The sequence below is a fragment of the Ceratotherium simum genome, chromosome 33 (genome assembly GCF_057802395.1).
Source record: "Ceratotherium simum simum isolate JZ-2026a chromosome 33, ASM5780239v1, whole genome shotgun sequence".
Taxonomy (NCBI): Eukaryota; Metazoa; Chordata; class Mammalia; order Perissodactyla; family Rhinocerotidae; genus Ceratotherium; species Ceratotherium simum.
Genome location: NC_141932.1, coordinates 22,420,407 through 22,448,293, shown reverse-complemented (window position 1 = coordinate 22,448,293; position 27,887 = coordinate 22,420,407). Strand labels below are relative to the sequence as shown.

Sequence of the window (27,887 nt, the reverse complement as noted above, 5' to 3'; positions counted from 1 at the left end):
CCACTCTCAAGATGGCGTCCTGGAAGTGCGTCGCCGGGGTCGAGTCCCGGAAATCTCGCGTTAGGCGAGGCCAAGGGGTAGGTTCTCGCGAGAGGGCACGTCAGTCCCAACTAGGCGTCGTGCGAACAGCAGCTGCTGCCGAGGGCGGAGGTGGTGCCGGAGCGGTGAGGGGTGGGTCGCACGCCGTGGTGGCAGGCCTGGGGGTGGCCGGGGGCCGGGGAGGCGTAGAAGCCAGATTCGGGGACTCGGGAGGTGTAGCAGGTGGCGTAGGGGGCCCCGTTTCGGGTTCACAGTTGCCGGAACGAGGCTGCCGGAAGTGCGCTGAGGGGTTTTTCTTCTCCCCGGGACCCGGCGGGGAAACTGAGGCTCGGGGTGGGGCTCGGGACTGGGGGACGCGCTGAGGCCGCCGTCTTTTCCCACAAGAGCAGATGTCGGACAGCGAGGACAGCAACTTCTCCGAGGAGGAGGACAGCGAGCGCAGCAGTGACGGCGAGGAGGCCGAGGTCTGTGGCTGGCACGCCGGAGGAGGCCCTGCGCCCGGGGACAGCACCGGGGCAGAAAGGCCCCGGGGGCAGCTCGGAGGGGCTCCGAACGAGCTCTGGCCTCTGGGAGCTTCCAGGTTGTCGGGGGCGAGAAAGTAGGGAAACCCAAGTCAAGCAGAGGCACAGGTGCTGGAGGCCAGGGATGCTCCGGGACGTGGGATGACAGGCGGTGTGTTTAAAGGGCCGGACGTATAGTAAGTGCTCATTCTTTTATATTCAGGAACGCTCAGTCCTTCCAGGAATGTATTTTTAGCGCCTACTATGTGCTAGGCACAATTCTGGGCCCTTGGGCTATTCCAGTAAACAAAACAGTTGAAAAATCTCTGCCCTCGTGCATGTAAATAAACATAGCTGATAAGTAAGTCATTCAGTAAGCTGGCAGGTACTATGGAGGAGAGGGGAGGAGAGGAATAGGGAGGCCTGCTTGCACTTTAAATAGCGTGATCAGAGCGAGTCTGGGCGGCCATGTTTGAAAAAAAGATCATTGGAGGTGAGGGAGGGAGCCATGGCGTATGGAAGAAGGGTGTCCCAGTCGGGGGACCAGCAGGTGTAAAGTTGGGAGCATGTCTGCAGGGTTCAGGCGGTAACAAGGGGTCCAGTTTGGCTGGATCAAAGTGAGTGCAACAGAGAAGTAACTGGAGACGGAGCATATGTTGAGGGGCACGGTGTGGAATTGGTCTTTGACTGAGTGAGACGGATTCGTGAGAAGGTTTTGAGCAAAGAAGGGATGTGATCTAATGTTTTGAAAGGCTCTCTGTGGCTTTGGGTCTGTTGAATGTCACTGTTTCAGGAACCAAATAACAAACGTGTCCTGGGGCATATCTGGTTTCCCATATTCTTTTGTTAACTATTAATATCTTTTATTTATTTCTGACTTGTTTGTTGAGCGAATAAATGTTCGCGCATCTACTGCGGTCTTCCAGATACTTCCTAGGTGTTGGAGAGAATGGAGCAAGGCAAATCTTTGCTTTCATGGAGTTTACATTTGGTAGACAGCAGTTACAAACCAATAAAGAGAGGACACGATGATTATAGATGTCTTGTTTGATCTCCATAAACATGTTTTTGTGTGTGTGAGGAAGATCAGCTCTGAGCTAACATCCGATGCCAATCCTCCTCTTTTTGCTGAGGAAGACTGGCCCTGGGCTAACATCTGTGCCCATCTTCCTCTACGTTATATGGGACGCCACCACAGCATGGCCTAAGGAGCGGTGTGTCGGTGCATGCCCAGGATCCGAACCCTCACCCTCAGGCTGCCGAAGTGGAGCGCACACACTGAACCGCCGGGCCACCGGACCGGCCCCTGAACGTATTTTTTAAGTTAGTTGCCAGCACTTGTAAGGGCAATTTCGTGTAAAAAGTCAAGAATCCCTGCTTTTCTGGGAAAATGGGAGGAGCCAGCAACCTGAGACCCAGGATTGTTCTACACAGCAGCTCTTTGCTCAAAAAGTGGCAGCCCTCTTTAGAACTGGGAATTTTCTCCATTTCCCAGGATATATCAATGGCCATTTCTCATCATGCCTGCCTAGTGGCAGATTTAAGAAAAGGAAAGATTTAGGGGTCGGCCCCGTGGCGTAGCAGTTAAGTGCGCGCACTCTGCTGCTGGCGGCCCGGGTTCGGATCCCAGGCGCCCACCGACACACGGCTTGTCAGCTGTGGTGGCGTCCCACATAAAGTGAAGGAAGATGGGCACGGATGTTAGCTCAGGGCCAGTCTTCCTCAGCAAAAAGAGGAGGATTGGCATGGATGTTAGCTCAGGGCTGATCTTCCTCACAAAAAAAAAAAAAAGAAAGGGAAAGATTTCACATACCTGTGTCCTGGGAAACATCAGGTAGACGGCGAGTGCTGTGGGTTTCTCTTGAGCTGCCGCACTTATTTAGGTTGCCTGCTTGCCCTCTGTGGGCATTTGATTGTCAATCCTTGTTGTGCCCTTTGGGGCGTTCTCAGCTTCCAGTGAAGAGTTGGAGGAATTGGGGTGTTGTGGCGGGGAGTGGGGGGAAGTGGGAGGATGCCAGGAAGGGCCTTTGCTCTGAGCTGTAGCGCTGGGTCCTTGGTTTCTGACTCATGGCTTCAAGACACTGCTTGTGGTTAAAGCCTGGTGGTAATGAGACCAGGATCCCCGGTTCCTTTTCCTGGCTGGGGCAATCTGGTTTGCACTGTGTAAGTCTCACTTCCCCAACACCACACCAGGCTCTTGACTTAACCTGCTAGCTCATCTGCTGTCACCGTGTGAGGCCGAGGGGCAGTGTGAGGCCTGCCCTCACTGCCAGAGATAGAACTGGATGGTCTTTTCAGACAGCCACGTGTTGGCATGGTCCTTGAAGGACCAGGTCCTGTGGCTAGACAGACAGGGATGACAAATTATGAGCCACTGTTGGGGGAATCGGCTGACTCACCATTCTCAGCCCCAGTAACTTGCTCATTCATTCATTCAACAAGTATTTTTGAGTTCCTGTCATGTTGGGTTCACAGCCTCCCTCATGGAGCTCTCTGTCCTGGGGTGGAGGTGGTTTTATAAATAGATGGTTCCTTCAGGGGCTGCTGAGAATGGATGATGTAAGAGCGCTTTCAAATCCTGAGATAACAGAGAGATAGTAGTGGGAGCTCTGTTCTCAGGGAGTGAGGAGCCAGATTTGGAAAGAAGGCTTTGCTGGGACTGAGCCAGGGGGATGATGACAAGGTTTCTAGAAATCAGGCTGCGGTCCACTTGTAGTTGTTAAAATGTGGGACATTGTGAGCGACTCAGGATTATGTATTAAACAAATATTTCTTTTTTTTTTTAATTTTTATTTTTTGAGGAAGATTGGCCCTGTGGTAACATGTGTTGCCAACCTTCCTCCTTTTTTCGTTTTTTCTTCTCCCCAAAGCCCCAGTAGATAGTTGTATGTCACAGTTATATATCCCTCTAGTTGCTCTGTGTTGGATGTCGCCTCAGCATGGCTTGATCTAGGTCAGTGCCGAGGATCTGAAGCGGCGAACCCTGGGCCACTGAAGCAGAGCACGCGAACTTAACCGCTATGCCACCGGGCTGGCCCCCATATATTTCTTTCTTCTTTTTTTTTTCTTTTGTGAGGGAGATCAGCCCTGAGCTAACATCCATGCTAATCCTCCTCTTTTTGCTGAGGAAGACTGGCTCTGAGCTAATGTCTATTGCCAATCCTCCTCCTTTTTTTCTTCCCCAAAGCCCCCGTAGATAGTTGTATGTCATAGTTGCACATCCTTCTAGTTGCTGTATGTGGGACGTGGCCCCAGCATGGCTGGAGAAGCGGTGCGTCGGTGCGCGCCTGGGGTCCGAACCTGGGCCGCCAGTAGCGGAGTGCGCGCACTTAACCGCTAAGCCACCGGGCTGGCCCACCCCATATATTTCTTTTTTTTTTTCTTTTTAAATTTTATTTATTTATTTTTCCCCCAAAGCCCCAGTAGATAGTTGCATGTCGCAGTTGCACATCCTTCTACTTGCTGTACGTGGGATGCGGCCTCAGCATGGCCGGAGAAGCGGTGGTTGGTGCGCACCCAGGATCCGAACCCGGGCTGCCAGCAGCAGAGCACGCGCACTTAACCACTAAGCCACGGGGCCGGCCCCCATGTATTTATTAAGTTGTCTTCTGTTACTAGCCCTGGGCTGGGTGATGTTGGGTACCCAGCAGTGCCTGAGATAGCCTGGACCCTGCTCTCAGGGAGCGCATAGTAGTCACGCACAGTAGTCACGGCTGTGATGGAAGAAGCCCAGAGGGTTTGTGAGCCCAGAGGATGTGCCAACTTTGCCTAGGGAGGAGAGGGCAGGCGTGACTTCCTGGAAGAGGGGCTATTTTGATTAAGGTATGAGTGAGAGGCAGAGGAAAATGGCTTTTTATACAGAGGACCAGTATGGATGATGGACGACGCTGAGAGAGCGTAGTACAAGTGGTTCAGTGTGGCTGGGACTTAGCATTTGGGAGGAGGAGCCCTAAGGGGCAGGATGAGAGGGAGCACAGTGTGCAGAGTGTGTGCTTCAAGTCCAGGTTCCTAGGGAGCTGGTTCTTTGCCTGAGGGCAGTGGGGAGCCGTGGTTGTTTTAAGCAGGGGATCAGATTCATGTTTTAGATCCGAGTTTCCGAAGACTATAGGGTGCATTCCAGCTGGGGGGTGATGAGAGGTGCTTTTAGGTGGAGTAAAGACAAGTCTTTAAGCCACATCACGTCATTTAGTGAGAAAGTTATTTTCTTTTCAGTTGCATGTCCTGTCTTTTGATTGGGTCACAGAGAAAGTTTCACTTTGGTGCTACTGTGTTTTGAACACCTTTCGGGAATTCACTAGTCTCTGTTTATCAGGGAGAACAGGCCTCAGGCTTAGAGCCTGGTGCAGGCAACAGTATCAAGCTGGGACTTAATAACATTGTTTTACTTTTATCTTTATAGTTACTTTCTATTTATAGCAAGCTAACCTTTAAAAAGTTTTTACTTCTGAAATATTTGAAAACATAGAAAAGTTTTGCTTTTAATTTCAGTAAAAATGTGAGTGAATTTAAAGAAAATATCAGATAGGGGCTGGCCCGGTGGCTTAGTGGTTAAGTTCGTGCACTCTGCTTTGGCAGCCTGGGGTTCACAGGTTCAGATCCTGGACACAGACCTACACACCGCTTACCAAGTCATGCTGTGGCGGCATCCCACATATAAAGTGGAGGAAGATGGGCACGAATGTTAGCCCAGGGCCAGTCCTCCTCAGCAAAAAGAGGAGGATTGGCAACAGATGTTAGCTCAGGGCTAATCTTCCTCACCAAAAAAAAAAAAAAAAAAGAAAGAAAGAAAAAAGAACATAGATAAACGGGTTATACTGGTGTACATGGACATGGCAAGAAGTCATGAAGTTTATGAGGAAAAGATTGAATTTGGGGAACAGTGTTTTGTATGGATCACTTCTTTTTGTGACTAGTATGGGGGATTAGAGACCAAGAGACCAGAAAGGAGGCTGGAGCCAGGATGCAGGGTGTGCAGCGCAATGTTCTGGCCTGGGCTGGGGCTGTGGGGATGGGGAAGAAGGGACAGATTGGAGAGATGATGTTGAAAAAGCTGGAAGCTCAAGAATTTGGTGCCTGATGGGAGCTAGAGGAGGCCAGCAGAGGTCTAGGGGAAGACCCTGGGGTCAGTTTGGGACATGGTGGGTGTGATGTGCTCGGAGGACATCTGGGGGAGGCATTGAGGAGGCTGCTGGCACGTGGAGGTGTCCAGTTCTGGAAAAAAGTGAGGGACTGGAGACCGATGGGGTGTCATCTACAGAGACAGGAACTGAGGTCGTGGGAGGTAAAAGGGCTCAGGGAGAGAGTACATGGGGGGAGAAGCAAAGTGGGCCCTCAGCTGAGCCCCGGGGATTGAAGTGAGCGTTTGAGGGGTGAGCAGGGTAAGAGGAGCCTCCAGACGAGCAGCCAGAGAGGTTGGAGAAAAATCAGGAGAGCGTGATGTGACAGATGCCAGGGGAAGAGCATTTTCATAGGGAGGGAGTGGTCAGCAGTGTGAGATGTCCTCGAGGTAAGGACCAAAGAATGTCCGTGGAGTTAGCAACAAGAGGTGGTCAGTGACTTTGGTGAGCGATGTGGACTGGAAACGGAGGTGTCTGCCACCACAGCCCGGGGAGTCAATGAGACGGCCTGGGGAGTTGTCGAGTGGAGAGAGATGAGGGCTAAGGACCGAACCTCATGGAGCTATGACGTCTAAAGGCCAGGTGGAGGCTAGCAAGGAGGTCTGGTGAGGTGGGAGCCCGGGTCAGCTCCCAGGTGTTGGTTGGGTGGATGGCAGTGCCGCCACTGAGACAGGACGGCTGCCAGAGAGGCCTGGCCAGAGTGGAAGGGCGTGTATGCAGAGCACAGGGGGCCGTGATTGGCCAGACAGAGCTGAGGTGAGATTTGGGGGTGGGGAGCATGGTATCTGAATTTTGGGGTACAGAACCCTGGTGCCTTAACCCTGTGTGACCCTGCAGGTAGAGGAGGAGCGGCGGAGCGCAGCAGGCAGCGAGAAGGAGGAAGAGCCCGAGGAAGAAGAAGAGGAGGAAGAGGAGGAGGAATATGATGAAGAGGAGGAGGAGGAAGATGACGACCGGCCCCCTAAGAAACCCCGCCATGGCGGCTTCATTCTCGATGAGGCTGGTATGTCCACAGGGCTGGCAAGCGCTGAGCAGAGGCTGGACTTCCACCTTCAGTTCCATTTCTTGAATGTACATTTTTAAAAAACGTTTTCTTTTGGTAATTGTCAAATACACACAATGAAGGATAGTATATGGTACCGCCACTTACCGTTACCGAGCGCCAACAGTTAATGACTTACTACCAAACTTGTTTCGCTTATTCCTGCTCAGTCCCGCCCGCCACTGGATGATGTTGAAGCAAATCCCAAATACTTAATTTTACCCAAAAAACATTTCTTTATATATTTCTAAAAGATAGATCCTCTTAAAACACACAATTTCAATACCATTATCATCCTTTAGAAAACTGACAGTATTTGTGCTTGTCATGAAAAGCTCAGATTAAATGAGTTAATTCATGTAAAGAAAATTTTCTGAACAACTTTTGGCACCTAAGTTCTCAATAAATATTAGCTGCTATCATCATCATCATCAAAATATCCGTTTTTTCCAGTGGCTGCACAGTGTTCCATTCTATAATGTGTTTTATTTCAACAGTCTCTTGTTGGACATTAAAGTTGTCTGTATTTTTCAGTATTACACGCAGCACTGTTATGAACATCTTCACATGTATTTAGATGCACAGATGCAAGATATTATCTGGATCAGAGGTTCTTAACCTTTTTTGTGCTGTGCCCTTTTGCAGTCTGGTGAAGTCTATGGACCCCTTCTTAGAATCGTGTTCTGAAATGCATTAAAAAAATGCATAGGATTCCAAACAGAATGATTATATTGAAATACAGTATCTAAATGTTAAAAGAACGTTGTGATGTATGTGCTTCTCTATTAACACACTGAAATAACAAGATTTAGTGGAGGGCCTGGTAAGAATCTAATTTTGAAGTAACAATGAGTGTGAATGATATTCTGAGATCTCTGCAGCTGTAATGTGCTATGAAAATATCAGGTTTCACTGCTAACACTACTGTGGTTTGTTGCCATTGTTCATACTTGATGTAAATGCTAAATTTCAATTAGAGATTAATGGAAATGAAGATGGAGTTTTTTCATCTAACACAGACCCTGCAGATTTTCTACATGGTATATCCTATAAGTCACATTGCTGGGCAAAGGGGATGCGTATGTTTTTAAAGCTTTTGTGATACCTGCGGCCAAATATCAGCCCCCTTAAAAGGTCACACTGTTGATACTCCCACCAGCCATACGAGCGCGTGCTTGTGTCCCACACCCATGGAGAGGAGGGTGACTTGTAACACCATCCTCCGTTTTCTTGGGACGCTCTTATCTGAGGGGAAGTCAGGGAGCAGAGGGGCAGGAGATGCTCTGGTTGTTCCTGGTTCTCAGAGAGCTTTGGCCCTTTTCTCCGGGGCTGAGGAGGGGGCAGTCTTTGCATAGAGAAAAAGTCTTAGGTAGCACATGGGTGCAGATCAAGAGAATGGCTAACACGCCGTCTGACAAAGATGCAGGCCGTTAGGGACACCATGTGTTGGTGGTGGGAGTGTGGTTGGGCTCTGCCTGTGGGAAGGCTACCTGGCAGTGCCCAGTAACATGTAGGGACCCTGTGATCCAGCAGTTCCTTTTTAGGAATTTACCCTACAGTTAAACTCACACAGGTGCATAAAGACGTGAGAACAAAGACACTACGGTCCTGTTTGCAGTTGCAAATGTTTGGTGACCTAAGTGTCCACTGATGATAAGGGGCTGGTAAAAGGAATTATGGGGCAGCTAGTCAGATAGCATATGAGACGTGCTGCTATGGAAGAGCTCCAAGCTGGTAGCGTTGCTTAGAAGAAGAGCACGGTACAGAACAGTGTGTTAAAAAGTTGTGCGGGGGAAAACGGTGGTGAGGGGTTGATATGCATTCTTTAGGTATGCCCTGATTATCTCTAGACAGAAAGCTGGTCACAGAGTTGCCTCTGGGAAAGGGGCCTGGGATACTGTGGGTTAGAAATGAGAGGGAGACATACCGTACACATACACCCTCTGTACACTTTGGATTTTCTCATCATATGTGGGTGTCACTGTTTGAGTTTTTAGTGTAATATATGATACGTACAAAAGAGTATACGTAACCTAGTGAAGAGGTTAAGTGATGGACCCTGGAGCCAGGCTGCCTCTCAGGTACCTGCTGAGAGTCTTCGAGCAAGTTGGGTGACCTCTCTGGGCCTCAGAGCCCTTACTGTAAAATGGGAACAATAGTGTACCTCCCTCAGGACTGCCAGGGAGATTCAGTGAGGAATTTATGGCAAGTACTCAGAACAGGGCAGGGCACCCAGTGCACTCTCAGTAAGTGTGAGCCATTATAGATGAATGAAATAAGAGAATAATAGTAAGACCAGCAACACACCATGAACCCCGTCTTTAAAAACTATATACCAGTCTTCCCTTGATAGTTGGGCGGGAACTCTCCTGCTTGCTTACTTTGATCTTTTTTGAAATGGATCTGTGGGCGGGGTAGGGGGGCTGATTTAGAGCCAGCTGGGGCTGCACTGGAGACCTGACCCTGCTGCTTGGAGCAGCCCTTGGGTTCAGAGCCTCATCTCGCCTCAGCTGTCCGAGCCTCAGTGTCCTGATCTGTGAAGTGGAGGTTTGTAGTGCCCCTCTCCCAGAGGAGATGTTTTCCGGGAACTGTTGTCATGAGGTCACCTTTGCCCCTGCTGCCCCCTGACCACTTGGCCTTCCCATTTCAGATGTGGATGATGAGTATGAGGATGAAGACCAGTGGGAGGACGGAGCTGAGGACATCCTAGAGAAAGGTGTGTGGGGCCCCCGCCTCTGCAAGACCACTAGAGGGCGTGGCCGAGAGGGTCTGGAGAGCCCATCCCCCACCCCCTGCACCACCCCCACCCCCACCCCCCTCACCTCGCTTCTTTCTGTCGTTGCCAGAGAGACCAGCTCTGCACCGTTTTCCTTTTAGGCCCATGAGTTGGGGGGTGGGGGCCATGGGGTGGTGGGTGTTGTGGGGAGAGGACTCTGAGATCCCAGGGCCCCAGTGAATCCCTTCTGGGGGTTGTAGGGTGGGCGAGCTCTGTCCCAAGAAACCCCCCACTTCCTGGGCCAGTGCCCCCCACCCCCTGTTATTTTCCGTTCTGTGCACCTCATACATTTCGGCTTCTCCCCCAACCACCTGGTGCCTGGCCTTTACTTTTGATTTTCAACCTTCCTGTGTCCCTCCCTTTCCCTTGCCCCTACCCATTGGTTGATTTCGCTGCTATAATTTGGCTCATACTTTGTCTGCCCTCGCCCACCACCACCACTACCACCACCACCACCACCACCTCCTCTTCCTCCAAGTAGAAGAGATTGAAGGTAAGAATCTGAAACGTGTGATTCCCCAACCCTCTTCCCATATCCTAACATCTCCTCCTTCCTGCCCATGGCACCCTCCCTCACCCCCAACCCCTGTCCAGCCCGGGGGCTCTGACTCATGTAGGGTCCAGAGTCAGGGGGTTCTGAGGCCAGATCTCCAGCAGTTGTCGGCCTGGGAAAGTGCGTATGTGTTTATGTGTGCGTGTGAGCGTTGTGGGTGGCAGGGATGCAGAGATGGGTGGGGTGGGATGGAGATCAGGGCATGCTTAGACAGTGGCTGTGAGATGGGGGACAGCTGGATGTCCCCAAATGCTGGGCCCTGTCCCCCAGTCTTTTTCATGAGCAGCAGATACTGAGCAGGGCAGAGTAGGAGGGTGAGGGCTGGGGTTTCCTCAGTGAGGTGTCTCCTGCCCCAGGGCCCGCCTCTTTCTCCAGGCCCCTGCTCTTCACCTCCCTTACTCACACCATCTGCCCATTTTTCTGCAGCCTCCAACATTGATAATGTTGTCCTGGATGAAGACCGTTCTGGGGCTCGCCGCCTACAAAACCTCTGGAGGTACGCGGGGAGGGAAAGGTGGTGAGACTGGCTCCCATGGGGAGATCTGGGGCCGAGGCAGCCACCCTCTCCTCAACCTTCGATTCATGTTTGCTTTCCCCCTCACACTCCAGGGACCAGCGAGAAGAAGAACTGGGCGAGTACTACATGAAGAAATATGCCAAGTCATCTGTGGGAGAGACGTAAGGGCAGGGGATGGGCGGGTGGGGGGCCAGGAGCAGGTGGTCCCTTTGCGGGGAGGGTCAGGGGTCTCACCCCCTCCTTCCCAACTGCCCGTCTCTCTCCAGGGTGTATGGAGGATCTGATGAGCTCTCGGATGACATCACCCAGCAGCAGCTGCTCCCAGGAGTCAAGTAAGGGGGGTGGGACAGGAGGGCTGAGGTGAGAATCTTGTACTCGGGTGATGTGCCCACATGGGTCATCCCTGAAATAAATCAGGACTCAGAGTCACACAGGCAGAATTGTGGATGAGAGTGGGGAGGGGCAAGTTGGCGCTTTTCTCTCTCTTCCCTCCTCCTTATGGATGGAAGGATGGAGAAGGGGGAGGGTGTGGAGGGAGAGGAAGAAGGATGGGTATGCTGATTCGGATGTTTCGTGATGAAGAGACAGTTTCACTAACAGACTTCCTTTTTCTCTCCTGTCTAGGGATCCCAATCTGTGGACTGTCAAATGTAAGGTGTGTGATCTGGCCTCATGGCCTGGGGGAGGCAGGGGAATGAGGAAGGCTGCCTTATGGGGGAGAACTGTCCATCTGTCTGTCCTGGGTCTCCTTGGCCTATCAGTCTCTTGTCTTTCTGTCTCTGCCCCTTCATCCTTCTCTCCCCACCCCCTTCCTCCCTCTCCTCCCCCTCGCTTACTTGCTATCTCTTGCCTTTTTCTTGCTCTCGCTCTCTGTCTCCCTTGTTCCTCTCTCTCTTCTACCTTATCTTTCTTATCTGATGACTCTGTCTTGCTGCTGTCTCCTGCCCCCTTTTCTGTGTCCTGCTCTCCCTCTCATCATCTCTCTCCTGCCCCCTTTTCTGTGTCCTGCCCTCCCTCTCATCATCTCTCTGAAGCCTGCCTCTCTTCTTCCAGATTGGGGAAGAGCGAGCCACAGCCATTTCCTTGATGCGCAAGTTCATTGCCTACCAGTTCACGGACACGGTAAGTCGGGTAGGCAGGCAGCTTGGGGATGAGAGACAGGGCAGGGCCCAGAGGGAGGGCCAGTATAGGTTCAAGGGCATCAGGTGCCCCTTGCGCTGAGCAGTACTGCCTGTTAAGTGAGCTGCTTCAGGTCCCTGGATTAAAGCGTTCTTCTGCACCTGACAGAGGCATCGTCTGCGTTCTCTCTTCATTTCTGGCAGGCCCTGTAGCCCTCTGAAGGCAGGCTTCTAGGTTCCTGAGCCTTTTCTACCTGAGAGTGAGTTCTGCCTGTCCACCAGCCCTGTTGGGCATCTGTCACCTTCTTTCTGTTTGGAAGGGAGTCCTAGGATGGGGCAGTGTGGCCATGTGGGTCAGGGGACAGGCCTGTCTGGAGGAGCGTTCCTTCCTTCTCTCTTTCACGCGGTCATCAGACATCCACTGAGGCCCTCCATGGGCTGATCCCTGCACAGGGAGATGGTGAGGATACAGTGGTGACCGTGCCTGCCCTTCAGGGCTTACTCACAGTACACAGAACGTGAAGTAATGCCACCTGCATGCAAGGCACAAAGGCTACAGTGAGGGCACAGCTCTTTCTTTAGATTGCCAGGTTTGAATCCAGCCCCTGCCACTTCCTAGCCGTGTGACCTTGATCAAGCCACTTCCCCTCTCTGGGCCCCTTTCTTGCCCCTCAGCATCACTAGGATTAAATAGTTTTGGACATGTCCACCTCTCGGCCAGGACTTGCCCTGTAGCTTATGTTCCATAAATATTGTCAGAGGTGTAATTGTCAATTTTACAACCAGGACAAACCCTATGAAGGGTGTCCTCAGAATTCATGAAACACGGGGCTACTAATAACTGCATGCTGGCTGGTGACTCACTTCATGTAATTCGTGTTAGGCTGAGTCCATTGCTTTTACCTGCCGAAGCAGCGGGGGTGTGTCAGTGGGACCGTGTGGACAGTTGCAGGATTTGCAAATCGTGATTTTAAAGATTTTATTTATTTTATTTTTTCCCCCCAAAGCCCCAGTAGATAGTTGTATGTCATAGCTGCACATCCTTCTAGTTGCTGTATGTGGGACTCGGCCTCAGGATGGACGGAGAAGTGGTGCCTCGATGCGCACCCGGGATCCGAACCCGGGCCACCAGCATTGCAGCGTGCGCACTTAACCACCAAGCCACAGGGCCGGCCCGCAAATCGTGATTTTAATGTGCTTAAACCTCAGCCTTGTGTCCTGGGCAAAATTCTAGTGACTGACCCCCTCTGATTATTGTTTTTGTTTTTATGACCAAAGTAATACATGGATATTGTAAAAGCCCAAATCTCACCATACCCGAGTCCCATCTTTCAGAAGTAATTACTGTTGGTTTATGTGTCTTTCCAGATCATCTTCTCTGCATGTTGAAAAATGTTTTTTTTTTTTTAAAAAATCGATAGTATTATACATGTATCATTCTGCGGCGAGCCTTTCGTTAACACTGTACTCATCTTTCCATGCCCAGTAAATATAAGGCGGTTTCCTTTTTTTTTTGGTGAGGAAGATCAGCCCTGAGGTAACATCCATGCCAATCCTCCTCTTTTTGCTGAGGAAGACTGGCCCTGGGCTAACATCTGTGCCCATTTTCCTCCACTTTATATGGGATGCCGCCACAGCATGGCCTGACAAGTGGTGCATCGGTGTGCGCCCAGGATCTGAACCCAGGCCACTGGCAGCAGGGTGCGTGCACTTAACTGCTATGCCACAGGGCCAGCCCCAGGTTGTTTCTATTTTTACTGTCACAACCAATGCTCAAACAAACTACTGGCTTTTTAAAAAATTGAGATATAATTCACATGCTGTAAAATTCATGCTCATGTGTTTGATCCTTTTTGTATGTTCCTGGATTCAGTGTTCTATTTTATTAAGATTTTTGCATCTGTATTCACAAGGCATACTGGTCTGTAGTTTTCTCTCCTATGATGTCTTTGTCTGGTTTTGGTATCAGGGTAATACTGGATCCGTAAGATTAGCTGAGAAATGTTCTCTCCTCATTTTTGGAAGACTATGTAAAGGATTGGTGTTAATTATTTAAGTTATTTGGTAGGATGTTCATCAGTGAAGCCATCTAGTTGTGGGCTTTTTGTGTGTGTGTGGAGGTTTTTTGATTACTAATTCAATATCTTTACTTCTTGTAGGTCTAGTCAGATTTTTTATTTATTTCTCTCCTTCTGCTTGCTTGGAGATTAGTTTCTTCTTTCTTTTCTAGTTTCTATAATTTTATTTATTTATTTATTTTTCTCCCCCAAAGCCCCAGTAGATAGTTGTATGTCATAGCTGCACATCCTTCTAGTTGCTGTATGTGGGACGCGGCCTCAGCATGGCCTGAGAAGCATTGCGTCGGTGCGCATCTGGGATCCGAACCCGGGCCGCCAGCAGCGGAGCGCGTGCACTTAACCGCTAAACCACGGGGCGGGCGCCTCTTTTCTAGTTTCTTAAGGTGGAAGGTTAGGTCATTGATTTGAGATTTTTTTGGTGAGGAAGACTGGCCCTGAGCTAACATCTGTGCCAGTCTTCCTCTATTTTGTATGTGAGACGCCACCACAGCATGGCTTGGTGAGCAGTGGGTAGGTCAACACCCGGGATTTGAACCTGCGAACCCCGGGTGGCCGAAGCAGAGCATGTAAACTTAACCACTATGACACCGGGCCAGCCCTGAGATTTTTTTTTTTCTTTTTTTAAGTTGGTGCTTACAGCTATAAATTTACCTCTAAGCACGGCTTTCTCTGCATCCCGTAAGTTTTAGTATGTTGTGTTTTGTTTTCATTCATCTCAAAATATTTTCTAATTTCCTTTATGATTTCTTCTTTGACCCAGTGGTTACGTAGGAGCGTTTCCACATATTTGTGAACTTTGTAAATTTCCTTTTGTTACTGATTTCTAATTTCATTCCATGTGGCTGGAGAATATACTTTAAATGATTTTGGTCCTTTTACATTTATTGAGACTTGTTTTGTGGCCGAAGGTATGGTTTATTCTGGAGAGTATTCAGTGTGCCCTTGAGAAGAACACACATTCTGCTGTTGTGGGACAGAGTGTTCTATCTGTTGGTGTCTGTTGGTGTCATTGGCTTATAGGGTTGCTCAGGTGTTCTGTTTCCTTGTTGATCTTCTGTCTAGTTTTCCTATCCACTATTGAAAGTGGGGTATCGTAGTCTCCGATTATTATTGGTGAGTTGTCCATTTCTCCCTTCATTTCTCTTAGTTTTTGCTTCACATATTTTGAGGCTCTTTTGTTAGGTTCATATGTATTTATAATTCTCATATGTTGATGTATTGACTCTTTTATCATTATAAAATGTCCTTCTTTGTCTCTAGTAACAACCTTTGTCTTTTTTTTTAATTCTTTATTTTTTTATTATTATTATTATTATTTTTTGTGTGTCTGTGAGGAAGATCAGCCCTGACCTAATATCCATGCCAATCCTCCTCTTTTTGCTGAGGAAGACTGGCCCTGGGCTAACATCCGTGCCCATCTTCCTCCACTTTATGTGTGATGCCGCCACAGCATGGCCTGACAAGCGGTGTGCCGGTGCACACCCGGGATCCGAACCCAGACCGCCAGCAGCGGAGCGCGCGCACTCAACCACTGCGCCACGGGGCCGGCCCACAGCTTTTGTCTTAAAGTCTCTCTGTCTGCTCTTAGTCTAGCCACTCCAGCTCTTTTTGGTTCTACTTGCTGTTTACACCGCACGTATGTTGAGGATCTTTCTGTGTCACTACGTGTAGGTTCATCTCCTTGTGGTAACTGCTAAATTGTATTTCATGGTATGGTTAAGCCATAAGGTAACAAATCCGTCTTTTAGGGAATTGTTTAATCTCCTATCTTGTTTGTCTGCTATAACGACTAACCCTGCAGTGAACATCCTTGTGTCCGTGTCATTGCGCCAGCGTGTTTCTGTGGGATAATTTCCTGGAAGAGAGACTGCTGAGGTGGTGATCGTACTGTTACTACCAGCTGTGTCTCACTGTCTCCTTCCACCGGCTCGGCCCTCCAGCCCCTGCAGATTAAGTCAGTAGTGGCCCCGGAGCACGTGAAGGGCTACATCTATGTGGAGGCCTACAAGCAGACCCACGTGAAGCAGGCCATCGAGGGCGTGGGCAACCTGCGGCTTGGCTACTGGAACCAGCAGATGGTGCCCATCAAGGAGATGACAGATGTGCTCAAAGTGGTGAAGGAGGTGGCCAACCTGAAACCGAAATCCTGGGTCCGCCTCAAGCGGGGCATCTATAAGGACGACATCGCTCAGGTGCCTGGGGCGGGGCGGGGGCGGCTGAGGAGGCGGGCTCTCCCTCACACTTCAGCTCCTCTGTTCTGTCCTCCGCTCCTCTCCTTTGTCCTGCCCAGGCCCCTTCCTAGTGCAGAGAGCAGAACCCACTCAGATTAGGTGAAGCACAGCCCGGGTTTTGTTGTGAGCACACGGGAAATGGATGAGCATCTTCTGTGCACGTTGAGGAGGTGAGGGAGTGAGCCGTGTGGAGTTCTCGGGGAAGAGTGTTGTGGTGGAGGGAGTGGCACCTCAGGGAGGCCCATCCCTGGTTGGAGCAGAGTGAGTGAGGGGCGGGGTCAGGAGGTGAGCTCAGGGAGGCAGCAGGGCCTTGTGGCCCATCTTTGGGCTGGCTTTTCCTGGAGTAAGACGGGAGGGTTCTAAGGGACACAGTGTGACTTGGATTTTAATAGGATTACTCTGGTGGCTGTGTGGGGAACAGACTAGTGGTTCTCAAGGAGGAGGGATGTTGCCCCCAGAGGATATTTAGCAATGTATGGAGACGTTTTTGGTTGTTTCAGCTCGGGAGGGAGTTGATTCTAGCATCTAGTGGATAGAAGCCAGGGATGCTGCTAACATCCTACGAGGCAGAGGACAGCCCCCCACGACGAAGGATTACCTGGCTGAGAAACCCTGGAATAGACGGGATGGAGCCACAGGAGCAGGGAGACCAGCGAGGAGACTGCTGCCACAGTCTAGGTGGCAGGGGATGGTGGCACAGGACCAAGGCTGCAGTAGTAGAGGAGGCGGGAAGAGTCAGATGGTTGAAGGCAGAGCTGACAGAGGTGATGTGCTCACAGACTGGATATGGGCATAAGGGAAAGAAAGCAGTCAGGAGTGACTCCCAGGCTGTGTGCCTGAGCAGAGGGGAGAATGGAGTGGGAGAAGATGGGGAGGAGCAGGTTTGGGGGAATCAGGAGTTTAGATGTGGTTGTGCTGGTTCGAGGGACCTTTTAGACATCCACTTGGAGATGTCAAGCAGGCAGTGGATGTTCACTTTCAGGGCTGAGGGGAGACAGACTAGAGAGAGAATTTGGGGAGTTGCCAGCAGTCTGATTTCTTCCCCATCAACCTCTGTCCATTGCCCTTCCTGGCATCTCCTTGTTCTTCCTGTGTCTGGGGTCGGGGGTGGGGCCAGGCCCCTGCTGACCGTCTGTCCTCCTCAGGTGGATTATGTGGAGCCCAGCCAAAACACCATCTCCCTGAAGATGATCCCCCGCATTGACTACGACCGCATCAAGGCCCGCATGAGCTTGGTACCGTGGGGAGATGCTGCCGGGGGAGGGCGGGGGGCGATGCCTGAGCCCTGCTGGTGGCCTGGCCCTCCTCCCTCACCATTCCCACCCTTGCCCCTTGTGTCTCCACAGAAAGACTGGTTTGCCAAAAGGAAGAAGTTTAAGCGACCTCCACAGAGGCTGTTTGATGCCGAGAAGATCAGGTGGGTGTCCTGGGGGCTGGCTGGGCTGGGTCCCCAGAGCTGTAATGCAGGATGTGCCTCTGTAGCTTCCCTCACAGGGACGGGCCTGACGGGTTTGGTTTGCCAGTGGTAGCTCGCAGTATAGCCTCAGCCAAGTTACTTAACATCCCTGTGCCTCAGTTTCCTCTGCTTATAAAGATTGATAACAACCCCTGCCTCCTAGGATTGTAGTGAGAATTAAATGAACTCATACGCATGTGTGCCCAGAATAGCACTTGGCACCGAGTGTGATTGATGGTGTCACATATTGAAATGGGATTTATGGAAGCGTCAGGCTTCGTAAAGTCTCTTTCCCTGATCTCCTGATGCCTGGGCACCTGAGATGGAGGGGTAGGGCCCTTTCCTCTCCAGATGTCTCCCTCGCCCTCTTCAGGCTGGATGGAGAATCGGAGCAGCCCAGAGATTCCCGCATTCCAGGGCTGGGGTGGGGGCTCCAGCAGGAGGGCAAGAGAGGAGGAGATGGAGAAACAAGAGCTTCCCGTGACTCTTGCCCTCTAGTCCTGTTCTGGAACCCGTTGTGAGTCAGCCAGACAGTTTCTCATTCTGATAAAGGCTGGACTGTAGAATGCGCCTTTCCATCTGCACCCAAGGACCTGGCTGTTACTTCACATGCCTGAATTAGACCCATTACACCACTGGCCTCCACCCACTGGGGGACAGAGAGTAAACCAGGGTGACCCCTCCTTGCCCGGCAGTGGGCCAGGCCGACACAGTACCCTGACATGCCCCGCAGAGTATGCTCGTCCCTCTCCCAGATTCCCCCTGTGAGTGAGGAGACAATGGGTGAGCGGCAGGAGGAGGTCGACCTGCTCCTGCACACTTCTGTTGCGGAGCAGGAACTAAGGGACCCTCAGCCCACACGCAGGGCCAGTAGAGTTAAGGCACAGGCTTGGGAGTCCCAGCCAGTGTTTGAATCTTGCCTCTCAGACTCACTGGCTCGGCCACCTTGGCCACGTGGTGTGCCCTCTCTGACAGGCTCGTTCCCTCACCTGGAAAATGAGGGCATGTGACTGATGTCACAGGCCTTGGGGAGGAGTCAGTCAGGTCGTGTGTGTCCAGGCCGGGCCCGGGCTGAGTGCTCTGTGAATATTAACCGTTATCACCGTCCGGTACTGTCCGACTAGTGTTCATCGAGTGTGTGCAATGTGTAGGCATTGTTACTGGGGAAATCAGGGAAACAGCAGTGAATAAAAGGGGTTCAATCCCTGCCCCTGTGGAGCTGCTGTTCTAGTTAGGGAGATGGATCAAACAGTAGCTTGTCAGACGGTGCTATGTGCTGTGGAGAAAAGTAAAGCGGAGAAGGGGGCAGTGGAGTGTGGGGAGGCGGGGGCTGTGTGCCCTCCATCGATGCGGGGCCTTTGGGCTCTGTGAGAGGTAGCTCTGGCCAAGGTGGCATGTGTTGGGATGGGGTGGGTCAGTCATCCTGTGGTCCTCTTCCCCCTCTGCCAGCTGAGGAGACTGAGGTACAGCAAGATTCTCTTCCTAACCTCCCCTTCCAATCTCTCTACCCACGCCCAAAAATCCCAGGTCCCTGGGGGGCGATGTTGCCTCTGATGGTGACTTCCTCATCTTCGAGGGGAACCGTTACAGCCGAAAGGGCTTTCTGTTCAAGAGCTTTGCCATGTCTGCTGTGGTGAGGATCCCAGAGGGGCTCATGCTGATGGCGGCGGGGGGAGCGGGGAGGCCAAGGCTTTTCTCCCTCTTCAGTCCAGGCCCCAGAGCAGTGGGTCATCTGGGTCCTGGGTAATCCTCAAGTCAGGGGCGTCCCTAGGGGAGTAATTCTCACTGTCTCTAGCCCACTCAGCTGGGCTGTGACACTGACCTGTGTCCACTTCCTCCTCTTGCCCGTGTCCCTCGGGGCTCAGATCACAGAGGGTGTGAAGCCCACACTCTCTGAGCTGGAGAAGTTTGAGGACCAGCCGGAGGGCATCGACCTGGAGGTGGTGACTGAGAGCACAGGTATTTGGTCCCCGTCTGTAACCCCCACCACAGGGGAGGGGGTGGCCCGTGGCGGGCAGCCCTAAGTCAGCCCTGCATCTGTCCCCCCAGGGAAGGAGCGGGAGCACAACTTCCAACCTGGGGACAACGTGGAGGTGTGTGAGGGCGAGCTCATCAACCTGCAGGGCAAGATCCTCAGCGTGGACGGCAACAAGATCACCATCATGCCCAAGCATGAGGACCTGAAGGTGGGCCCCCTGCTGGCCGGACACGGGTATTGGGTTGAGGGCGTGATGTAACCATGGGGTGACCTGAGGTGGCTGCCGGCTTTTAGTTTGCTCAGGGAGGCGTGTGTGTGTGTGTGTGTGTGTCTGTGTGTGTCTGTGTCTGTGTCTGTGTGTCTCTCTGAGGGCTGGCCGGGCTAGCATGGTGAGACTTTCTCTGGGTGGGTCTGAGGAGGTGTCTAGTCTGGTGTCGTATGTTGGGGAGACAGGCTGTCTCTGTATGGGGTAAAGGGTCGTCCAGGCTGACATCCTGTGTCTGAGACGTCTGTCTCTGGGGCAGCGGAGGGTTGTCCAGGTGGGTGGACTGTGGTTGGGTGGGGTGAGCCTGGAGTGAGTTTTGGCCAGTGTGTTTTCCCAGAACACGAGTGGATTCTGAAGACAGACAGGTGGGTTGTGGTGGCCTCCCCTCACTTGCTTGTTGTCCCCACACCCAATCCCCAGGACATGCTGGAGTTCCCAGCCCAGGAACTTCGGAAGTACTTCAAGATGGGGGACCATGTGAAGGTGATTGCTGGCCGATTCGAGGGCGACACAGGCCTCATCGTGCGGGTGGAGGAGAACTTCGTCATCCTCTTCTCTGACCTCACCATGCATGAAGTAGGTGGTAGGAGGGTTGGAGGAGGCAGATACGCTAAGAGGAGGTCCAGGCACGTGAGCCACTGGGTCCCTGCTTCACCCCTTTCCCATCTCTTGGCAGCTGAAGGTGCTCCCCCGGGACCTGCAGCTCTGCTCGGAGACGGCATCAGGTGTGGATGTCGGGGGCCAGCACGAATGGGGGGAGCTGGTGCAGCTGGACCCCCAGACCGTGGGCGTCATCGTGCGGCTGGAGCGGGAGACCTTCCAGGTGTGTGTGTGGCACTCACTGGCGAGGCTCACTTTTAGGGGCTTCCTCTCCCGCAAGCTTCTCATTCTGGGAGTTGCAGAGCCTTGTGGCTGAGAACCCAGGCTGCTCTGGGTTATAGACCTGGCGCTGTCCCCCATGGCTGTCCATGTGATATTGGGCAAGTGGCTAGTCCTTTACCCTCTCTGTGCCTCTCTCACCCTCTCTTGGTTGCACACCCTGTGAGCTGGAGCAGATGGCAGCATCCACTTCATTAGTTGTGACTGGCTCCCTGAGATCAGGTGTGCACCCCGGCGTTTGGTGCTTGCTCAAGCATGGATGCTGCAGGTGCCCTCCTCCCCTTCCACCCTTCCCCATGGAGGTGGGAGCCACAGAGCATAGTGCTTAGGACCCTGGACTCTGGATTCACATCTTGGCTCTGTTGCTTCCATGCTCTGTGACCCTGGGCTGGTGACATGCCCTCTCTGGGCCTGAGATACCCCACTGTAAGATGGGAATCAACAGCATCCATCTGAGAGGGAAGTTTTGAGGCTGCAGTGAAATCTTATATGTGAAGCATTTAGCATGGGGCCTGGCACAGAGTGATGGGTAAACATTAACTGTTACGTTAATATCCACCCTCTGCCCACCTCTCAGGTGCTCAACTGGGGTGGAGTCTCCTCGCAGAGGGTATTTTGGGATGACTGGGAACATTTCTGGTTGACCAGTGCCTAGAGCTAGGTGGGCTCTGACCTTGCCTGCCCCAGAGCCCAGGGGTCTAGACGTCTCCCTCAGGGAAGGACCATCCCACTTAGGGAAGCCCTGCTCCATGTCCCCCCTTCCCACTCCCACCCCCTCAGCATCCACCTCCCTCCGTAGGTGCTGAATATGTACGGGAAGGTGGTGACCGTCAGGCACCAGGCTGTGACCCGGAAGAAGGACAACCGCTTTGCCGTGGCCCTGGACTCGGAACAGAACAACATCCACGTGAAAGACATCATCAAGGTCATCGACGGCCCCCACTCAGTGAGTACGAGCTCCTGCCCATCTGCTGCGTCTGAAAGAGTGGGGGTGGGGCGTGGCCACGAGTGACCGTCCTTTCCCCATCCAGGGCCGGGAGGGCGAGATTCGCCATCTCTTCCGCAGCTTCGCCTTCCTGCACTGCAAGAAACTGGTGGAGAACGGGGGCATGTTTGTCTGCAAGACCCGCCACCTGGTGCTGGCAGGGGGCTCGAAGGTGAGGCGGGCATGGCGCACCTTGTCTGTCGGGTACCTGGCTTGGCTCTCTCCCCTTCCCTGACCCCAGGAGTGACAAGAACAGGCTTGTGGAAGATTAGGAGGGCAAGTGTCAGTGTCAGGTCCTTGGCAAAGTGTGAAAAAGAGATTTATTGGGATTCTGAACTGTTGACCAAGTCATTCATTCATTTGGTTTTATTGAGCCCCTGTTAGGTGCCAGACAGTGGAGATGCAGCAGAAACAAGAGAAAAGTCTCTGCCCTCCTAGAGCTGCTACTCAAGAGATAAATACATACATACACAGCACAACGTGAGGTGATGGCAGGCACTCTGAAGAGAAATAAAACAGGATAAGGAGACAGAGAATGATGGAGCTGCTGCTTCAGATAGAGGAGTTTGTTTTATTTTTTATTTTATTTTTTTTGTGAGGAAGATCAGCCCTGAGCTAACATCCATGCTAATCCTCCTCTTTTTGCTGAGGAAGACCAGCTCTGAGCTAACATCTACTGCCAAGCCTCCTCCTTTTTTGTTCCCCAAAGCCCCAGTAGATAGTTGTATGTCATAGCTGCACATCCTTCTAGTTGCTGTATGTGGGACGCGGCCTCAGCATGGCCGGAGAAGTGGTGTGTCGGTGCGTGCCCGGGATCCGAACCTGGGCCACCAGTAGCGGAGCGCACGTGCTTAACCGCTAAGCCACGGGGCCGGCCCCCAGATAGAGGAGTTTAAAGAAAGGCCTCTTTGAGGAAGCGGCATTTGAGCAGAGACTGGAATGAAGGGACAGAGAGCTATGTGAATATCTCAAAAGGACAGCAAGTGCAAAGGCCCCGAGGTGGGACTTGTAGAAAAGTTGTACAGAACCAGGTCTCAGAAAGGCAGTCAGGCCTGGGATCTGGGTCGCTGGGACCTGGAGGTGGTTTCCTCAGGGCCCTGCAGGTGGGATGATGAACGCCTGTGGCTTGCAGTTTTTGTGTCACTAAGGGTTTAAATTCCTGACTACCACACTTCAGTGCCACTCCTTGGCCAGGGGAGGCCCAAGCCTCTTGGTTGACAGCCCCACAGTGGCATAGGACTGGCAGTTGCTCCAAGGGGAAATTGAGGCATTGTCACCAGAAGGAGGGAGGGATGGCTGCTGGGCAGGTTCAAGCAGGAACTCTTCCCAAATGGAGGAGGCAGTGTGGCGCGGGGGCTGGGAGCCTGTCAGTTCACTTCTTGCCCCTCCCCTAGCCGCGAGATGTGACCAACTTCACTGTGGGTGGCTTTGCCCCCATGAGTCCCCGGATCAGCAGCCCGATGCACCCCAGCGCTGGAGGTGAGGGGGAGTGGGGTTGGGGATGTGTCTGGGGGACAGGGGAGGCAGGTTGTCAGCCCACACTCACTGAGCGCCTGCTCTGGGCTGGCTCGGCCATGATGGGGCTCACAGCCCACGGGAAACCAGACCCCACCCCCCAGGGACAGCCCAGAGTGGTCAGGGCTGTGATGGGAAAGCCCAGAGGAGGCTCATAACCCAATGGGGGATGGGGGAGTCAAGCAGGTTGAAGGTACCCTGGCTCTGGGCACGGCATGTGATAGGAGGGCATGGCCCTGGGGACCAGTGACATTCTCCTCCCTCCTAGGTCAGCGCGGCGGCTTTGGCAGCCCAGGTGGTGGCAGTGGCGGCATGAGCAGGGGCCGGGGGCGGAGAGACAACGAGCTCATCGGCCAGACTGTGCGCATCTCCCAGGGGCCCTACAAAGGTGACCTGCGGGGCCGTGTGGAGGCCTGGGGAGGGCCCTGGTGAAGGAGAGCCCCCTCCGGCCTGACCTCCCGCCTCGCCACCAGGCTACATTGGTGTGGTGAAGGATGCCACGGAGTCCACGGCCCGCGTGGAGCTGCACTCCACCTGCCAGACCATCTCTGTGGACCGTCAGCGGCTTACCACGGTGTACGGGCTGGGCCAGGGCAGGGCCAGGAGGGGGCTGTTGGGCAGTGAGAGGGCCCTACTCACCCTCCTGGTTCTGTGTCCACAGGGGCTCACGGCGCCCGGGGGGCATGACCTCTACCTATGGGCGGACGCCTATGTATGGCTCCCAGACGCCCATGTACGGCTCTGGCTCCCGCACACCCATGTACGGGTCTCAGACACCTCTCCAGGATGGTGAGCGCTCCCCAGGGGACAGGGATGGAGGGCAACATTGGGGGAACTGGAGACAGGACAGAACTGACAGACTCAAGCCTCTCTCCCATTCTAGGCAGCCGCACCCCGCATTACGGCTCGCAGACGCCCCTGCATGACGGCAGCCGCACTCCTGCCCAGAGTGGGGCCTGGGACCCCAACAACCCTAACACGCCGTCACGGTGAGGGCCAGAAGCTTGGTGGGGGCCAGGGTTCCCTGAGCCACTGGGTTTGTGTGCCTGTGTGTGAGGGGTGATGCTGCGTGTCTGGGGAGTGGAGGGGTCTGCGTGGCCCACCCTGAGTCTCTGCTCGCAGCCCCAGGCTGGTCATGTGAAGGAGTAGGCATGGCTGGGGGCAAAATAATCTCTCCAGCCCGGACCACAGTAGCATGCTGTGGTTAAAACCTGGGTTTGGAGACAGATTGGGTGACCTTGGTCATGGGACTGTGTGACCTTGGGTAGGCAACCTCATCTCTGCTTCCCAGTATCGTCAGCTGTTAAATGAGGTCTCCATACGGGGCTGTTCCTGAGGATGGAGTTGCCTGGGTTCTGCCTTGTGTACAGTGCTATTCTGGAAGCATGTGCAGTATTGTTGTGATCCCCAAGGTCATTCTCAACAGACTGCTCTCCCCAACAGGGCTGAGGAAGAATATGAGTATGCCTTCGACGACGAGCCCACCCCATCCCCACAGGCCTATGGGGGCACCCCCAATCCCCAGACACCTGGCTACCCAGATCCCTCGTCCCCACAGGTCAACCCACAGTACAACCCGCAGACGCCAGGGACGCCAGCCATGTGAGTCCACTGGGGCTAGCCCTAATCAACCCCTGCCTGCTGCCACCACCTCCGTCTCTTTCCTGCGTCCCCAACAAATGCCCCCTTCTCTCCTTGTCTCTGCAGGTACAACACAGACCAGTTCTCCCCCTATGCTGCCCCCTCCCCGCAAGGCTCCTACCAGCCCAGCCCCAGCCCCCAGAGCTACCACCAGGTGGCGCCAAGCCCAGCGGGCTACCAGAACACCCACTCTCCAGCCAGCTACCACCCCACGCCCTCGCCTATGGCCTATCAGGTACTGGTCAGCCTGCATGCCCCCGAGGGTGGTGGGGTAGGCTGGGCTGTGGGCCTAGAAGAAGAGCCAGGCCAGATGACCTATTCCCAATGACACCTTCCCCCTTGCCCCTACAGGCCAGCCCCAGCCCGAGCCCTGTTGGCTACAGTCCGATGACACCCGGGGCCCCCTCCCCTGGGGGCTACAACCCGCACACACCTGGCTCAGGCATTGAGCAGAACTCCAGCGACTGGGTAACCACTGACATCCAGGTGAAGGTGCGGGACACCTACCTGGACACGCAGGTGGTGGGGCAGACAGGCGTCATCCGCAGTGTCACGGTAAGCGGGGCCCGGCCTGGTGGGTGGTCGGGCATCCTCTCTTTTGGGGCCCCCAATCTGTGCTTGCTGGGTTTTTTTCTTCTAACTGTCTCACCACATCTTCCAGTACCCGTTTACAGCTGGAAAACCTGGAAAGGTTGGGCATGCAGGCTCCACAAGGTGGGATTCCTGCCTGTTGTGCTCACGGCTGCAGCCCCAGCAGCCTGGAGCAGTGACCAGCACCCAGGAGCGTGGTTCCTTTTGGACATACACCTCTGAGATCAGGAACATGAACTGGGTGCTCCCCTGTGCCGGGCTGCAGCTTAGCGCCGGCACCCACCCTGGGCTCTCCCTGCTCCAGCACTGCTGGCTTCTCCAGTCTTCATCGTCACTGAGTTCCCTCCAGCCGCAGGGCCTTTGCTCGTCACTTTCCTGTGTCTAGAGATCTCTTCCTTCCATTCTTTGTCTGCTTCACCCCTCCTAATCCAGGGAAGCACCTAGGCTCTCTCAGGTCTGTCTCTTATGGGTCTGTGTGATGCTTTTTCTTGTTATCTACCTGCAGCCTAAAAGCTTAATGTTTACCCTGGTGTGATTCTTTGATTGCTAGGCCTATATTTTATTTCTAATGAGGGACTAGCACCTTGTTGGTCCTCTGGTAAATATTAATTAAATTAATTAAACAACCACCAGAAACCAAGACAGCTCTAGGCCCTGCCCTCACAGATCTCACATTCCAGTGGGGGAGACAGACATGTTGCAAGACAGCGACAGCCCGAGTGGCCAGAGCTGGGATGCGGGAAGCCCAGAGGGCAAGGGGAGCTCTGTGAACCTAGAGGAGGCACCTTACCCAACTTTGGAGGGGAGCAGGGAGGGCTTCCTGGAGAAGGAGACATCTGTGCCGAGACCCGAAGAATGAATTAGGAGTAAGCCAAGAGAAATGGCTGGGGAAGGGCTTAAGTGTGTTTCAGAAAGAGGAGTTGTGCAAAGGCCTGGAGGTGAGGGAAAGCCTGGGACATTTAGGGAGTGAAGTATGTTCATTGTGGCTAGAACATAAAGAGCCAGGAGGAAGGTGAGTGCTGAGGCCAAAGAAGTGGCTGGGCCAGGTCACATGCCAGCCTGGGGAACTCGGACCATGTCCTGAAGGGACTGGGGGTCATAGAGGAATCTAAGCAGGGGAGTAGTGGATCAGATCTGTGGTTTGGGATTCATTCATTATGTTGCCCTATCAAGGATGGATTAGGGGTGCTGAGACTGGGGGCTGGGAGCCCAGGGGGAGGTCAGGCTGCATACAGGGCCATGGGGAAGAGAAGAGGGGGGAGGTAGGAGAGACCCTCACAAGGCTGAATGGACAGGCCTTGGAGCTGAAGTTTGTCGGTGAAGGAGTTGACCAAGACAAGGTCCAGAGCTCTGGCTGGGGCCTGGGGACCGTGGGGCCACCCCTGAGACGGAGGCCCAGGAGAAAGAGCAAGTGTGGGGAAGGAGCTGAGGCCAGTTTGGGACACAGAGCCCAGTGCCTGAGAAGCAGTCTCCCTTTTGGCCTAAATTGCTTCATTTGGGTGCTTTCTTTGCTTATCTGGTCATCCCGCCCCCACACACCACTGACTCCAGGCCTTGGAACCAGGCCTAGCCTTGGCCTTTCCCGCCCCTGTGTCACCTTGGGAAGGTGACTTCTCAGGATGAGCCCTGAGCCCGTGTCCCCTGAGTTTGGACATGAGTCCTGTGTGGGGAGCAGGCCAGGCTCACCAGGTTGTCCTCACTCCCAGGGAGGCATGTGCTCCGTGTACCTGAAGGACAGCGAGAAGGTGGTGAGCATCTCCAGTGAGCACCTGGAGCCCATCACCCCCACCAAGAACAACAAGGTAAGGGGAGGCAGGGGGTGTGGGGGCACTGGGCTGCTGATGTGGACCCTGACCCCGTGCCCCCCACCAGGTGAAGGTGATCCTGGGCGAGGACCGGGAAGCCACAGGTGTCCTGCTGAGCATCGATGGCGAGGATGGCATCGTCCGCATGGACCTTGACGAGCAGCTCAAGATCCTCAACCTCCGCTTCCTGGGGAAGCTCCTGGAGGCCTGAGGCAGGCAGGTCACGTGGACTTGGGCAGACATCTGACAGATGGAGAGTGTCCCTCCTTCCTTCCCTGGCCTTTGGCTCTGACTCAGCATCTGGGGCCTGGCGTAGGGCTAGCCTGATTGTTCAGGATTTCTTTTATTTTCCTTTCTGGGTTCCTGTCTCCCTCCCTCATGTTCATGGGGATGAGAGTAGAGTCTGGGGAAGGGTCCCCACCTTGTACCCCCCCTTCCCCAGCTTGCTTTTGTGTTATAGTCTTTCAATAAAAAGCTGTTTGGTCAAAAGTCCTGTGTGTGTGTGGTCCGGTTTGTAAGTGAGGTCATTTGCAGACCCCACTCCCTTGCTTTGTGGTCTTGGGCAAATAACTGGGTCCTACCTAAGCCTCAGTTTCCCCGCTAGAAAATGATAGTGCCTCCCCCAGAGGGCTCTTGAGAGGAATGCATGAGAAGACTCGAGAAAGAGATTAGAACAGAGGCTGCCAGAGCCTGCGTGTGATCGATGAAGTTACATCTTCCTCAGGCTTGAGTTAGTGAGGTGAAAATCACAGTCAGTGTCCCCCAGGGAGCCTAAGTTCCTCCTATGGAGCAGGATACAGC

General features: G+C 53.3%; 1 protein-coding gene across 3 annotated transcripts; it reads left to right on the top strand.

Moving 5' to 3' along the window:
* The first annotated feature begins 88 nt into the window (after window positions 1–88).
* Window positions 89–27,575, top strand: SUPT5H (SPT5 homolog, DSIF elongation factor subunit). 3 transcript variants are annotated; one of them, XM_087421759.1, is made up of 30 exons: window positions 89–164; window positions 429–503; window positions 6,494–6,659; window positions 9,349–9,414; window positions 9,956–9,967; window positions 10,454–10,523; window positions 10,637–10,705; window positions 10,811–10,876; window positions 11,169–11,199; window positions 11,598–11,666; window positions 15,681–15,932; window positions 17,117–17,206; window positions 17,318–17,388; window positions 18,955–19,060; window positions 19,293–19,386; window positions 19,477–19,613; window positions 20,091–20,246; window positions 20,347–20,493; window positions 21,349–21,495; window positions 21,581–21,706; window positions 22,929–23,013; window positions 23,318–23,437; window positions 23,523–23,625; window positions 23,711–23,838; window positions 23,933–24,038; window positions 24,493–24,651; window positions 24,757–24,925; window positions 25,042–25,245; window positions 26,988–27,083; window positions 27,154–27,575. In XM_087421759.1, the coding sequence occupies exons 2-30, from the start codon at window positions 429–431 to the stop codon at window positions 27,295–27,297; spliced, it is 3,264 nt and encodes a 1,087-aa protein (XP_087277885.1). In that variant the 5' UTR covers window positions 89–164; the 3' UTR covers window positions 27,298–27,575. The 3 variants fall into 3 exon arrangements, with proteins under 3 accessions (XP_087277885.1, XP_004441576.1, XP_087277886.1); XM_087421760.1 differs by having other exon boundaries at window positions 94–171; XM_004441519.3 differs by lacking the exon at window positions 9,956–9,967.
* Window positions 27,576–27,887: the final 312 nt, after the last annotated feature.

Bases quoted from the DNA above. Each gene is read 5' to 3' on its own strand.
- SUPT5H (XM_087421759.1), top strand. From the start codon at position 429: ATGTCGGACAGCGAGGACAGCAACTTCTCCGAGGAGGAGGACAGCGAG. The intron at 11,667-15,680 runs GTAAGTCGGGTA...TCGGCCCTCCAG, and splicing joins CCTACCAGTTCACGGACACG to CCCCTGCAGATTAAGTCAGT. The intron at 23,839-23,932 runs GTGAGCGCTCCC...CTCCCATTCTAG, and splicing joins TCAGACACCTCTCCAGGATG to GCAGCCGCACCCCGCATTAC.